The sequence below is a fragment of the Ischnura elegans genome, chromosome 1 (assembly GCF_921293095.1).
Source record: "Ischnura elegans chromosome 1, ioIscEleg1.1, whole genome shotgun sequence".
NCBI classification, from domain to species: Eukaryota; Metazoa; Arthropoda; class Insecta; order Odonata; family Coenagrionidae; genus Ischnura; species Ischnura elegans.
Genome location: NC_060246.1, coordinates 133404014 through 133419991, shown reverse-complemented (window position 1 = coordinate 133419991; position 15978 = coordinate 133404014). Strand labels below are relative to the sequence as shown.

Here is a 15978-nt window from a genome sequence, read left to right as displayed (position 1 = left end):
ATGTAGTGGTCTTAGTATTCATTAGATTCGTAAAGATAAGGCTTCTAATCCCATTTTTGATACTGGTAATATCAAAATTTGTTCAAGTGGGCACATTAAAAAAAAATAATGTTGGCTTTGGAGATCTCCACTGCTGGAGATCCTTAGTTACCATTTTGTACTTATGCATAATACTTTCACGAGAGGTATATTTTTTCATTGTCACCCTTGGAACCTGCAGAGGGGGTAAATAAGTCCAAAAATAATAGGAGAAGGTATCATTTACAATAACAAAAGCTGCTCCTATTGCATTTTTGGAATGGGTATCAACTTGGGTTTTAATCACTTTTGAATATGTAGTTAATAACGTACCACCTCGACCATAGGTACTGATTGATTTGATTTTGTTGCAGTGAAAGACTTAATTAATTGGGGTCAAGACCCACTTCCACATCACTCTTATCAAGGTATATACATGTTTCTGGAAAAAGAATGATTTTGTATGAGCTTGCTGCTGCATCTATTGATATAAGGAGTGTTAGTTAGACCCCTAAAATTTAGTTAAAACACTGAGAAACTGATTCTTTAACTTTTTTTAAGCTTTGACACTGCAATCTCTTTACACTATTTAGGGAGAACCTCGCATAGCGTTAATCGTTAAAGTTTGTTTTTATGCATTAAGTAAGCTCAAATCCCGGGTAAACTCCCTTTGAAACCTCTCACCAAAATCCTCAGTGAGATGTGGAACTGGCCCTCCTACCTTGAATGTATGTAATGCAAACAACTGTGGCTTAGTCTGGGGTGAGCAATATCCTAAGCATTGTCTGGTCAGTGAGTGAGATATCCCATGATGTATTTTTAATGCAAGTGATGTTAAGGTATTTTTCATTTTGAAAGATGTTTTGATTTGTTAACCCCTTGTGCTGAAATGATGTCTAGCTTGTCCAAGAACTTCTGATGCCTAATCGTGCTATGACGAGTGTTGCTCGTATAATTTTCATAGTTTTAGCTCTTTTTAGGGGGGCAAAATAAATATGTTGAAAGTTAAATGAAGTTTCACATTAATAATGTACATAATTCATATTTCATAAAATATGATGCATCGGAAGGAATAAAATTATTTTATAAGATTGCCATAGCTGTGCTCTCGGAGTTTAATATTTATTTCAGTATTCTACGATAATACAAACTACAAAATATTATCTCAATACCTACCATTCCTTTAAAAAAGAACCCTGGGGAAAATAAATTGAGGATATGAGCACAATATTAGAAAATTAATTTGATGTGGAACGGGTTAATATGAAATCTCTTAGAAATGTATGGTGGAGCTATTTTGAATCTTCTTGAAAACTTTTAAAGTAGCCTGTTAAGAACTGGATGAAATTCAATTGAGAGGGACAGGTTCGGTTTAATGGGAGGGAGGGGTTTAGCAATTGGAATGAATCTCGTTTTCTAGTATGAATTTGGAAAATGGTAGAGATTTTCAATGTCTTCATCTGGTTAGGAATAAGTTTGCAAGTAAGTTGGAATTGAAGAAGGAAAAATAACAAATATAGTGATATTTGGGTTGAGGTTGATAAGAGAGAATACTCTTGCATTACATTCACTTGAGAGTTCGGACTGTTTGAGGACGAACTCCTTGAGGACCCACTCCTGCTTGCTGGTCTCTAACTTGTGATTCCCCAATGGCATATCCTAATTAGCTTGCATAATGTTGTCTGAGGTGCAAGATATTTCACCATATCGGCACCTTTCAAGGGTGGAACGCAGATTAGAACAGAAGATTCATTGTCAGTCACTGACTCCGATACTTATGTTTTATAGTCTACAGTAGAGTGTATGAGTGAATTTGAAAATCATTGCCATTACGGAGTTATGTCTGCAAGTGGAAGTATCCCTTGAGGAGACTGCTCTGAGCTGTGATCATTTGAAGATACCACAATAAGGTTGGTCATGAGTATATTGATCGTTAGGCATGAGGTGGGACTGGTCATATGCATTAAGTGGTGCATAGAAGTAAGGGGATAAAAGTTGTGGGCATTGATTATGTGGAGTTACTGTTATTTTTATGGTAATTTGTAATTTGCAGCACTGGGATGGCCAATATTATGGGGTTTATGGTTTATTTGAAGTGAGTAGAATTGAGGTGTGATGAGAAACAAAGGTAATTATAGTAGTGTAACTAGGAACTAACTATGCTTTGAGCACTGATAGGAGGGTGACCTCCCTTCTCACCCCAAGCAATGGGGAGTGCAGAAAAAGTTTTGAAAAATGAAATGCCTGGGAATACATTTCATGTATATCATTTTGGCCCTAAAATTTGGAATTCATTTAATGGTTTGGTTAAAAGCCATATGTCAAATCTAGATAATCGATTTAAAAAAAAATTAATTCCCTGGGGTGGGTAATCCATTCATCCCCCCCCTGCCGTAGTTATGCTACTGAGGGTAATAATAGATTGATAGCTTCAGTTGATATGGCCGTCAGTGCTACTGTATTATTGTAATAAGTGACACACATGTTTAGGGAATGTGAGTGCAGAGAGATAAGAAAGTAGAATCACTTATCTAAAGTGTTGGTCAAGCTGAACTGCAGTTCAGCATCTCCTTGTTGATGTAATTACGTTAACTTCGGCTGAGAAGTATGCTAGGACCAGAGATCCATTCATTCTAAGGTGGGACTTAACGGAAAAATACTGAATTGCAAGTATGGTCGTTTGGTGGGGAGAAGTTTAATGAAGGTTTCAATGGTGATTTTAGTGGAGAAGCTCAGGACAATTTTTGGAAGATTGAGGAAACTTAGCTCATGAAGGGAGGGTGAGGGCATGAGAGATAATCCTATTTCAAGAAGTGTGAGTTCATTCACCTTAGATAATGTGAAGTGAGGTTAGCAATTCATTCACGATTACTTGGCTGATGCTCGGTAATCTACTGCAGGGGTGGGTTTCATTTAATCTTGTGATTTCGGAGACAGTTGACAGTTTCCTCTGAGAAAAATGCCTTGAGTGAGACTTCACTAAATACTGCTTTCTTTAGTTTGGTTAGTTTAAGAGGCTAAACCAGATACTCCTTTTGTGCATACCAAAGGTATGGCCATTGGGTGTCCCCAGACATTTCTCGCCTCCTATAATTTTTTCTTATCAGATGCATTATCATTAGATATGAAAAAAATGAGTGAATATGAATAATTGAGCTCATTGACCAACTTTTTATTATTGTTAATTTTGATGAATTAAGAGAAATATGTTTATCCATCCATCAATTACTTCTTGAGCTGTTAGCAGTGAAAAATTGACTTGCTTAACCCTTTAGCTGATGATGAAGTTGATGATGTCGAGAACTGAGTGCCTATCTGCATCTCTGCTACTCCTGGGCCTTGCCCATCAGTCTAATGCGGTTTGTCGTAATTGGCGCATGAGTGAGAAGTTCTTTCCCTAAAGGAGCAAATGATGAGCCAAAAGTCTAATGACATTACTAACTCATGGGAAAGTGGGCAGCAAATTTTGCATTTTTTAATTTGTAACTTTTGAGTAAAAGACTGAAAGATTATTTTTGGTCATAAGTTATCTTTCCCTTCCATCTTCCACCATCTTTTAATGGATTGAGATTTTGTGTCCTAGACCTCAATGTATCACCTAGTCAACACTCTAAGAGTCTAAAAGGTTGTGGGTGGCAGTGGCGCAGCGAGGGGGGGGGGTTTGGGGGATATAAAACACCCCCCCCAGAGCTCAGAGAAATTTTAAGTTCAATCCATTTTACTTAACTGGATTGATATTACTAATAGAATAGTGTAAGGATTAATGAAATATCCCTCAGAAAGCCAAAAAAAACTCACCATTTTGAACCATCTACCTTAAAATTCCGCTAGTTATTAATCTGTCACCTATTGCTTATCCTGGTGGGTATTCCATACCCCCACACACCCCAGTATTAGTCACACCTAAATCCCCCCCAGAATTAATTCCTAGCGGTGCCCCTAGTGGGTGGTGCTTTGGAATGAACTGGGCCTGTAATAATGATGGAGGATGTTGGGGAGAGGTTTTTAGGGTATGCACGTCTTGGGTCCATCTTCATAGATGACAGTTTTGCCAGCATTTCAGCGGGCTTCTTCATGTCGATGGGATTTGTCACTGCACTTCAGATGGACATATGCGGTGCATATCCTGAAAATCTCTCCTCTGAATCTTCACCACGCCGCTGAAGTCTACGCTAGGTGATGGAGGATGATTGTATGCTACCTTCTGGGCTCTTTCTCCCACTCCTCCACCAAGTTCTCAGAAGTTTTTTGGGTCCTGGAACGAGAGTGCTAATTTCCTGGCAGCTTTGCCTTTATCTTCTTGCATTAAAGTAGCCAGGAATTTTGTTCGGGGGAGGTCCAAAACCAAGGGTAAAATTTTTGAAAACCAAGGTAATAAGTAGAGGGTTTTTAACTTATTTCAGCAGTTATCATTATCGGAAAAACTTCGTTTTTCAAATAAATCTTTTGTAAATTCATGATTTTTCAGTTTTTTGTTTTCTTTTATGGAGCAAAGTAATTGTATTTCTATAATTCGGGGGGAGGGGTTACAGACCCCCTAGATCTCCCTCTTGCTATGCTGGAATATTCTTGTATGGCTTATTGAATAAGACTGCGAGCATGGTTGCCCAGTGGGTAGGGAGCTTGATTTGTGATTGGAGGACTCTTCATTCAAAGACCAAATGGAGGCACTGTGAAAGAGATATCCTCTGAGTGTAAGGTGTCCTGGGGAAAAGGAACTATGTACTCTGATTTAAAATTCATATGCCTGTTGGATATTGCTGGGTGAGCTCAACCCTCACCTATGTAGACTGATCTTTTGATTTCATGTTTGCAGTCGGTGCCAGACCCAGGATAGGGACAAGGGGGTGGCTAGGTTTGGGGTCTGGGGGGTAACCTCCCACCGGTAGTGGGGGTCCGAACTAAATTACCATTCTATCTAGTTTAAATTGGATACTCAAGGGGGCTAGAGGCTAGAGCCCTGGGAGGAGGGTCCCCTAGCCCTCTCTGAATCCGCCACTATTTGCAGTGATATAATAATCAATCCAGGCAGTGGTGGAATAAGCAGGTATTGGGGGGAATGATTGCCCCTTCTCCCATAATTTTTGGAAAAATTGGATAGATAGTAATCCTAAGGGTTGGAATTTCTTGATTACTTTGTGTAAACATCACCAATGGACTTATCTCTTGAAATTGAAGGAAGGAAGGAATTCCTCCATTGGAATTTTTTTATCACCAGCATGACAAACAATATTTTAAGGCAATAGGAGATATCCTAATGCCACATGCCTATCTGAAGATTATCATTTTGAAGTATGGCATATCACTTCAGAGATCTGGACTGTAGACAACCCCTCCACTCTCCATAAACAATGACCATAATCCACTCCTGAATCCAGGATGGGTAATCTTTTCACTCTTGCCCTTCATTACATAATGAAAGCTATTTTCCAATTGATGCATCTAGAGGTCCTATGCAGGGTAGGCTATGTGAGCGCCATTAAGTAGGATTTCCATGGTCCTACAGCAGTGGTATCATATTATGCTACATTCACCTGAAAATATTAATTTCAGCCATTGTTAAATTGGTATTGTCAGAAGCAGACTCAATTATTAAATGTTGTGGGAGGGGGGTAACTTATGGTGAGTGTCGGCAGTATACAAGGCTGTTGCGGTAGGGAGCAGTGGCACAGCAAGGGGGGGTTTTGGGGGATAAAACCCCCCCAGAGCTTAGAGAAATTTTTCAGTTTAATCTATTTTACTTAATTGGGTTGATATTACTAATAGAATAGTGTAAGAATTAATAAAATATCCCTAGGAACGCCGTAAAACTCACCATTTTGAACCATTTATCTTAAAATTCCACAATTTATTAATCTCTCACCTGCCGCTTATTCTGATGGGTATTTCATACTCTCACACACCCCGGTATTAGTTGCACCTAAACCCCCCCCCCCCCCCCATCCCCAACCTTAATTCCTAGTTGCGCCCCAGGTAGGGAGGGGGAAGGTTATGGGGTTTAACAACCCCCTCGCGAAATGTTCGAGAAGTACGGTTGTAAATGTTAACCCTTCAAATTTACCCCAGAAAATTTTCTGTCTACGATCTTCGCAACTTGCTAGGCAGAATGAGGTGATGAATAAAGACCATTTGACCTTTTCAGTGACAAATGCGACCTTTTTAAAATTACATTTATTTCCCGACTCTCGGGTACCTGAGGCGTTTACCTTGCATTAACTTCTGCACCACATCAACGCATTACGCTGAGTTTCAAAGTATCTAAATATTAACATCGCCATTGGACTTGTCTCTTGAAATTAAACGGAGGGAGGTATTTCTCCATCCCCGTGGATCAGCGACCGGGTGATGGACTTACTGCATGGATTCACTTGCGGGAGTAGGAGTTTTCTCATTAGCGCCGGAAAACCTTTCAGTGTGAAAGTAATAATGAATGTTTTCATAGACTGAATGAGGTAAGGTGGTCATTTTATGAAAGTCTTAAGTATTCACTCGTGATGAAGTCAATACTTTTTATTTTGAGGAGTTTCAAGTGTCCTATTCCATTACTTAGAAAAAATATCGGAAACATAATTTATCGAGTATAATAGATTATTTACAAGGGGCAGATTTGGGCAAAGCCAAAAAATTATTGCAAAGCTTTTTTTTTATATTTTCAAGTTCAAGATCAGTCGTGGGTGTCGCACTCGTCCGATTTTCTGTTCGCATTACGCTGTCTGTTACTTCCTTTTGTCCTCTTCCACTTCATCCGCCTGTTTTGAAACCAAACTTTCACCTGCAAATAAAGGAAATAGAAAGGTTAAAATTCAAATTTACATAATATATTGTAAAAGTATAATTCCAGCAGTCCGGAGCGCATTAAGCATCAAATTTTGGGACCGGGGGGGGGGGGGGGGGGGGGGCACACTACCTAGGTCTGGGGAATATGGATTACCCCCCGGGAGAGAGGGAAGTTCTCCCGTGTAATTTTTTTAAATCTCATTTCTTACACATTTTGGAGCCAAAAATTTGATTTTTATTCTTCAAAACAGACTAAATTGAACAATTTTAGACATTAATGAAGTATAACAATGTAGAAGAAATAAATTCCCTACTCGAAATTTAAAATAATTATTACATATTAATGCTTCAGGAAGCAGAAAATGTGGGAATAATTAATTGAAAAAGGTATACTCATTCACAATGATACAAAAACTAACACAAATGAAAAAATGTATTAAAATTTAGGGGGTGGGGTTCGTGACCCCCCCTAAATCCACCACTGCTTGCAGTGCGTGTTGATCATTTAAGTAATACATTTTTCAATTAATCATTTTTCCGGATATTTGAGGTGGATGAATTGCTATTTCAATTAAACCTATTTATTAGTTTTTTACTTCAAAAACGGCATTAATTTCCTGTTAATTTGGAGTTCGACACGTGCGAAACCTCCGATTAATTTTATCACGACTCCTTTTTTATAACGTAGTTTGATGCAATTATCGTTAAAACGACATTAGAAATATTTCAGTTGCCATTTAAGCTTTATATACTCATGGGCAAACTTCGGCTTAAAGAAGTTTGCGGAGTTTTGAATGGAATTTTCCAAAAGCATTTAGAGCAAGGTTTTGATTGCATCACACTCGTCTTACCTGGCGCTCGGTCAAGTCCAGGGACACGGCGATCTCGTATCTTCTCAGACGCGTCAAATAGTTCGAATGGCAAAACTCGTTCTCCAGCTCCCTTATCTGTCCTTTCGTGAAAGCCGTCCTTTCCTTTCGCGGCTTCAAGTCCAAGTCGACGCGGTCCTTGCACTCTGAAAAAAAATAGGTTTAGGTTAACGATTACCTCGTGCGTAGGCATTCAATGTTTTGGGCGCCTTCGTCGATTACGACCCAGGCGGCGATGAACTTCCGAGGGAACACGCTTTCCTGTCGCTTCATTCCGCGAGTCACGTGGTTCCTTTTTCTAGTTCATTCAAGTCAAGAGGAGTACACCTGATATTACCAAGAGGTAGTTTAGCTGTTAGTACTTCACTAAGTGTCGTTCAATGTGTAAGTGATTCAGTTTTGGATTGATATGAAAAGTTGACACCAGTCCTGGCCCACTCTCATTCGTATAGTACTAAAGGAATCCGCCGGTGGACGAATGTGTTATGTATTCACGTATCTCGTTTGATTGACCGGTCATTTCGCTTTTTTATAGCTCATATAGTGCGATGAATCGAGCGTAATCTCTCCGTCAGTGTTTATCGTGGTTCATACGAGGTGGAATGTCAGTTTTCAAGCCTTCAATTCCACCAACTTGTCGGGACCTCTTCCGTCTTGTGGGTGAGTTGAGTTTTAATGTTAATTTTGATATTATATTCTCTATAGATATTATATACTATTGGAGTGGTAATAGTCGTGATCAGTGAAGGTGTTCCCGCTATACACGGTGAATGATCATGCGAATGAAATCATTCGCCGTGTTTAACGGAAAAATTCGCGAATGAACCGTCATGGGCATGATCATTCGGTGAAAATTAGAACATGTTCTATTTTTATCGCATGATCCTGTGAATTATCACGTGATCATACATCATGATCATTCACCTTGTATAGGGGCATTATAATCGATTCTTGCCGAGAACCGAGTGAATTTTAATAACAAAGAAATCACAATTTTTTGCGGGTTTAGCGAATTCTTTGTGAGGCCAAGGTTAGAGTTAAGGTAGGTCGTAGCATTAAAATTAAATTTTGGGGGTAAGTCACCCAAGACTCGCCCAATAAAAATTTCTGGGGGATAGGAATGTGAACTCCTCTCGCTTCGACATAATAATTGTAATGCTTGCAAAGACCCGCGGCTTTGTTTTTTTTTGACCTAATTGCGTCTGTGTTGGTGGTATCGCTGAGACTGGATCCCTTTTCCATAGCGATTTACGTAACATTCGAAGTTTAATTGTAATCTGTTTGAAATAGGCCTGTTTTTGCCCATGTCCTCCTGGGGATACTGTGGAATTTTTATTTTTTGACATTATTTGAGTTTTTAATCCAAGATTAGTACCATAAATACTTGTAAGAATTAAAATTATCAAGCTATCTCTAATGATGGCTCACGAAGCCAATTTTTTTATCCAACACATTACCTCGTAGTTCGAAGAAACACGTCGACCGGAATGTTTTTTGATTACCATTTTCATGGTTATTCCTTAGTTGATGTTTTAAATGAAAGAGATGTGGCCCATAAAATAAGCCGTGCAAATTTGTGTGATTGTTTAAGTTTCTTGAACCCTGACATAAGACTACTGTAAGCAGGGCCAGTTCAAACGGTATGCAAAATACGCGGCCGCGTAGGGCGCCAAGCGAAAGTGCTCAGTACAGTATAATGATGGCTAAGTCGTAACAACACATATCTCAAATCTGGCCTGTTTGAACAAAGTGTAATAAAATAAAAAAATAAATTAAAGCAAAAACAACTCTTTGTTGGCAAATGTAAGCTTATTTATTCAGTTTTATCAATTTTTGGTTTTTAATTTTAGTCTACAATTGGAAAAAAATTAATCGTTTTTTTTTTGCTCTCCTGAAAAGTTGCTATTTTTGAGATGCGTGTTGTTAGAACTTAGCCATCGATATACAATTTGTTTTTAAGCTCTGAAAATATCACATTCAATATATAAGACCAAGCACGTTTTAAGTTCACGCTGATATTTAAGCCTCGAACCTTATTCTTAAAGTATTTGTATTTATTTTAAAAAGTATCCGGAGAGAATCCCCACTATTCTGAGATAAGTTTTGAGGGGGGGGGGCAGAATTTTGTTCGTTTGCACCAGAAAAATCTCTTGAACCGGCCCTAACTTCAGGAACACTGCATATTGCCCGTTGCCTCGAAAACGTTTTCCAACCGTACCAAAATTAATTCTTTGAAATATTTCCATGGTGGTACAGGTAGTGATATTTGGTTCTGAAAAAGATATACATTATTTTTTACTAATTGAGTCATGATACGATAATTGACGATTTTTCAGAGTAAAATCTTAGTTCAAATGCGAAAAAAGAAGTTACGCCGCTTTTGCTGCAATGGACTAATACACTAGGTGATTCGTGATATACCTTTCAGGCAGCATACAACGAAAAAGTCACCAAACACTCAATATTTCACTCAATACTCAGCTTTACAATTTTCAGGTTCCATATATTCCTTAAACAAGCATGCACGTGTTCCAAAATGTACTCGCATCGAATTCAATGATGGGGAGGCTCCAATTACCCCCGTTTCATTAATTAACTACAGGTCCCACTCCGCTTTGTTCTTCTTGTTTTATTTAAGAAACTTTCCAACTTCCTTTTTGGTTCTACAGAGTCTCCTTCGTTCGTCTGCTAATTGCTGTTAGTTACTTGCCTTCTCCTTTTTGCACGAGCCAATCACCTCTATCCTTTTAACGCTATCTCTCTCAAAGGGTCCAAGTTTCCTCAAAACTTCCCTACTCCTCCCTATATCAGGATCCGCACTAACTTTCTTCTTAAGGTCTTTAGTCCACCTGGCTCCGCCCGTCAAGTTCTCTTTTGTTGACGAGTGCCTCTTCTGCTAACGCAGTTTTCTCTTAAGTTTTCACTCTTCCTATAACCCCCAGCGTTGTGCAATGTGATTTCTTCGCGATAGATAGAAAGTTTTTCGTATCCTGACTGCGCTTACACGTTTGTATAAAGCCTTAATATTCGTGAAAATATCTGACTGCGAAAATCCTTGATGGGACATTAACTCGTCAACTTTATTTTCGATCGGAAACCAAATTAATTTATATAGTAGTATTGCTATCAACGAGGGTAAGGGAATGGGTATGATTTTTTTCTTTTTTTATGTGAAGTTAAGCGAATTTTTCGTTTAAAAGGAGTTGCGTTAAAGGAAACAAAATAAACAGGCTCTTTAACGCAACTCCTTGTCCCAAAATCGTCTACGGTAAAACGCCGTAAGCTTTCGCGTAGGCTGTACCAGGACTGAAGACCATTTAATTAGATTAAATTATTAAGATTAAAAAAAATTTCTTTGACAGCATTATTAACAATGGAACGTTGCGCAATAGCAGTTCCTGGCATAACAAACTATGTAAGTCCTTTAATTATAATAATAGTAAAAAAATTTCGAGTCATTTCAGGTGTAAGTTGGATGTAACATGTATTCGAAGACATCTCGTTTAATATTGTTATTTTTCTCTTTTAAAGTAGCACAACCACATAAAACTAAGGCGCCATTTTACAGTAGTCAGTGCTAAACGGTACGTAACATTGAAGGATTGAATGGTGCATATTGAAGAATTAATTTATTGGTAATAATTAAAGTTGCTGTTTATGTCGTTGGAGAGACTTTTTAGATGGTTTTTAGAAGACTACTCTATCCTTCCACTCCTCTTACCACTTCCTCATTACTTACTCGGTCGATCCATTTTGTTTTACAATTTTTGGCCAGCTCACCATATTACCGATACTCCTCGGAAGGCTGCCCCGCCGTCCCCTCTCATTGATGTCGCCCTCCGCCCCTGCTCAGCCCCGTGCGTTCGCTCTCGTAAATTCGCATTCCCGAAGCGCACAAAGATCACGCACGGGTGGTGGATATTCCGATGCAATCCTGAAGACCTCACGCGACGATTTCATTCGGGATAGTCGAAAGACGCCGCGCTATGGTCGAGCGATATTCATCATTTTTTTTGTGAAGGCCTGAATGTCTTTCATACTAGTCTATCTGCCTGTGATTGATGTGCTTTAACTTTTCCTGTTACGACGATAAGCCCCGTGGCGTGTGGTGGTAGCAGGTGTGCTGAGTAAATTTGATTTATCATGAGCAGGGAAACAAGTTGTGTTAACGATATCTCGATGGTGTGCTATCAACCATTTTACGTAAGGGATGCACAAAATTTCTCCTCACTCCATCCCGAAGGTCCATTTGAATAGGTGAAGGTAGAACTCATTCAGGCTAGTAAGGCAAATTCCCTCCCCTGTCCCACCTCTTATTTCGAAAATTTCTTGTCGGGGGGTGGCCGAAGGCTTCACCCGGGTATGGAACCTGGGAACATCATTCAGCGGCCTAGCGCCCTATCAACTAAGCTACCGCGTTCCCAAGCCTAAGTTTTAAGCTTTAAAAGAACTGCGACCCCTGTTCTTAAAGGTTAAATCTCTGAGCGTCACCATTCCTTTGTAGAGAGGATGAAAAAAAGGAGTATATCCGTCCGCACGACGTCATCTTACGCCCTCGTCCGTGCAGTGGCTCCTTGGGGACATCCATGGCGGGGTGGTCTCCCCATGTCATCAAACGGAAGGACGACCGAGGCATCTTCCTGCCCCGAGCACTCGAGACCTTTTTTGTTTTTGAAATCGCGTTCGTCTTTTGTCTCTCCGCCTCCGACCCATCCCGCATCCATTCCTTCTCATGTCCCGCGCCGCCGCTTCTACACTTCGCATTCCGATTGGAGCGTGCATTCTGTGCTGCATTGTTGCGTCGCGTCGCACCCTTCGCTGTTGCGTCGCGCACGATGCCGACGCTTGGACCAAAATGTCAGTCGGCCTATCGCGCTCCCAGCTGTTGGCATTATCCAGGAAGCCATCTCGCACTATCAATATTTTTGGGAGATAAGTTTTTGGGCCCTCACTATCACGCCGACGTGCAAGAATAATATAAGTGTGCAGTGGCGCAGCGAGGGAGGTATTGGGAGATAAACCCCCCCCAGAGCTCAGAGAAATTTTTAACTTTTATCCATTGTACTTAATTGGATTGATATTGCTAATAGAATAGTGTAATAATTAATAAAATAGAAAGCCGTAAAACTCACCATTTTGAACCATTTATCTTAAAATTCCGCAATGTACTAATCTCGCACTTACCGCTGATCCTGGTGGGTATTCCATACCCCCACACACACACCGGTATTAGTTGCATCTTACCCCCCTCAGCCTTAATTCTTAGCTGCGCCCGTGTAAGTGTGATATGTGTTGCACGGAGAAACAATGGCAGGCGAAACTACAATGCGATCTCGGTAATCCGACACTTATGCAGCCGCTGCATAGCTGGATTATCGAAAATGCCGCATTACTGGAAGGGCACAGGAAACGGCACAATGCACAAATAACTTTTTTAAGGTATAATTTTGCAATTAAATACATATAGTGACGCCAACTCTCCCTACTGCTTAGGGTGTGACTCAAGGTAAATGACCAAATTAATAATAACAATTGAATAGAACGGTTGATGATTGAACTAGGTCTCAGCCATGTGAGTGGACAGAAATGGATATTCTTCATCCAACTAATCATAATGTAACTGTCTACTTTTGCATGGACCATTTTGTGAAATTTTTAAAAAGTAGTGCCCGTGAAGAATGGATCCCTGGGGGAAAATGAGGTCGGAGGTGGCGACCGTCCTGGTAAATACTATGGGAAAGTAGCAAAATACTAACCAGACACGTGTTTTGTAAGCTAGTTTTTAGTTCACGCAATGAAAAACACAAAGATCTTACGTATGAGTCTTGTGTCTATTAATTATGCTGTGGAAATTCTTCGGAATTCCTCTTCTCTGTGAGAGGTATTGTAATACCCTCAGGTGTCACTGGAAATTAGGATCTGACTCCTGCCCCAAACGAACTTTTACCCGTCCGTTTAGTGGATCTGGTAGGAATGATGCTTTATTTTAAAAATATCCTATGTGACCAACTATTTGGATAAAATCAATCGATTCGGCTTTGAATTTGTGAAAATCCACGATGAAATGAAAAATAAACAACCTTGGAATCTTTTCACTGGAAATTTTTATTAGTACGACGCGTTTCAACGATGAGGCGTCATTTTCAAGGCACACAAAAAGCTACCAAGGTTGCTTATTTTTCATTTCAACTATTTTGTTTAGAGCTATATTCCGCGCATTGGGGCACCTCCAGGCTGTGCTGTTCCTAATAGGTACAACCGAAACTGAGAGTAAAACTATTCCCTGCCTATTTTCAAGGGCTGTTTTTAACACCTATCTTAACAATCTGGGGTCTCCAATGAGGATTATGAAAAAATCGCCTGCCGCTGATTGACGAAAGCGATTAATTGTGCAGCACTTCTTCAATTGGCGTGCGTATTAGTGCAATCAAAAAGCATTTTGCCTTATTACACCTTTATTGTTCTACCGTACGCATAACAAAATAACCCTTGTATTTTCGTTTTAGCATGAAGGATTCCCACTCCTTGTTTACGAGGTTGAGAGTTGGAACTTATGACGTCACATGACATGGATTATTATTTACGAGAGAAGCTTTGAATGTGACGAAGTATTACTTGCTCAACTTATTATTGACAGGATTAATAGCTTATTTCGTTCATTACTTCATTGATCACTTCATTCATTACTTGTGACGTGTATTTGGATACTGATACTTTCTGAGACATCCGTTTGTGAAAGATCATCACTGGAAGTTTCATTCTATAAAAGAAAACAAATAAAGAGGAAATTGAACGCTGGCGGATTCGGGGCTTCTCCTTTTGGTATACTCGTAAGATTTAAATTATCATTTCAAGGAAAAACAATTCTGCTTAATTTTGTTCCTCACCGAAAATTTTTATGTTGTATGTGACGGTATTGCACGGAGAAACAAGGGTGGGCAAAAATATTCGCAGAATCAGGCGATCTAGCATCTATTATTGATGTAATGAGTGCTGCGCATTCTTTAATCCGCTGCCTAGTTACTTTCCATTAAAATTTCACCAGTCTCGCTCACCTTTCACCTCGTTACGGAATTTCTAATTATTCAACTTCCTTTGCGGTTTCCACCGCTGAAATATTCCGTGAGATCTCATCCGCAGAACGTGAGGAATCCCCAAGTAGTTTCAAGGGAGCAGCAGAGCTTTCCTTTGAAAAACCTGACTTCCTCGGGGGAGGCCCGTGTGAGATGTTCCTTGGTGTTGCAGAATATTCTTTGAAACGCACGGGGGCATTTGAAATCACAATCATCCCGGAATACGTCGAAAGTAAGGGCTTTTTTCTCTTGGTAGCGAGGGCAACGACCCAGCGCCTTAATTTTAATGATTCGTTTCTCTCGTCGAAGCCTCCCAAGAAATGAAATTCCGTACGTGTAGGAACACGGAAATAAGAAGGTGACGCGAATCAATGTTCTCATGTATTTGTTGCTGTTGTCGGAATTTCACGTTCTCATCTACACGATGCGTCGTTCTGACTGAGGGTTAATGTTCTTAATAAATTTAAGGACTTATGAATGACCGTGACCGTCAAAGGCCAAAGAAGACGCAAATATTAATGTTTATTTGCATTTTAACAGAAAAAAACATATACACAGTTATTATGAAAGTAAACTCGTAATGATGGAAAATTGCTCGTAATATCGGTCGCATTTTGATGATTCACTTATCTTGTGCAAATAATAGCCCTGTTGCAAATTATAACCTTAGAGCTTGACACAAAAAATATTATTTTTATATGCTAATACTTTTAGCTTTTAAATTGCTTTGATAATTTCAAATATTCAACTGTTCAAATATTTCGAAAGTGAGCTCAATAAATTGAAAATTGTGGAATCGACGCTGTTTCTTTTAAAAAAATGTTAAGTTATTTAAATGGTATTGTTTCTGTTGACGATTTTTTTTAAAATTTCAAATGAGGTGTATTATCCGTACGTGATCCTTCCATGGGAATCAAATATAAATTTCGTTGATTCACTCGAAAACGAGTCGTTAAAATGTCGCTTTATACACTGATGTGTTGGAAACTTCGTGACGAATACAATTAGAATAACTTTCCTAGAATTTGACGCTATAATTCGTCGAAAATTTTGGTATTGGTCTGACTGAATTCTGCACAACCATTCGACCATTTTTTCCCATGCTTGCGTGGTTTATCTAATATTCTGTATTCTTCGTCACTTGTTCCGTTTAACTTAATGGAGGCCTTTTTTTGGTGTTATTCCGGCCAACTACTTCTTCGTCTTCATCTGCCTATTATTTTTGTGACCGATTAACTAAA

At 39.4% G+C, this 15978-nt stretch overlaps 1 protein-coding gene across 2 annotated transcripts in view; it reads right to left on the bottom strand.

The window, feature by feature from the left end:
* Positions 1-6521: 6521 nt before the first annotated feature.
* Positions 6522-15978, bottom strand: part of LOC124153581 (homeobox protein GBX-2-like) — a 48873-nt gene continuing 39416 nt past the window's right edge. For both annotated transcript variants that reach the window (XM_046526846.1, XM_046526853.1), the window contains exons 4-5: positions 7647-7810; positions 6522-6790 (exon numbers count right to left, since the gene is read on the bottom strand). In XM_046526846.1, the coding sequence (XP_046382802.1) occupies positions 6683-6790; positions 7647-7810 (272 nt within the window). In that variant the 3' untranslated portion in view covers positions 6522-6682. The remainder of the gene's footprint in view (positions 6791-7646; positions 7811-15978) is intronic.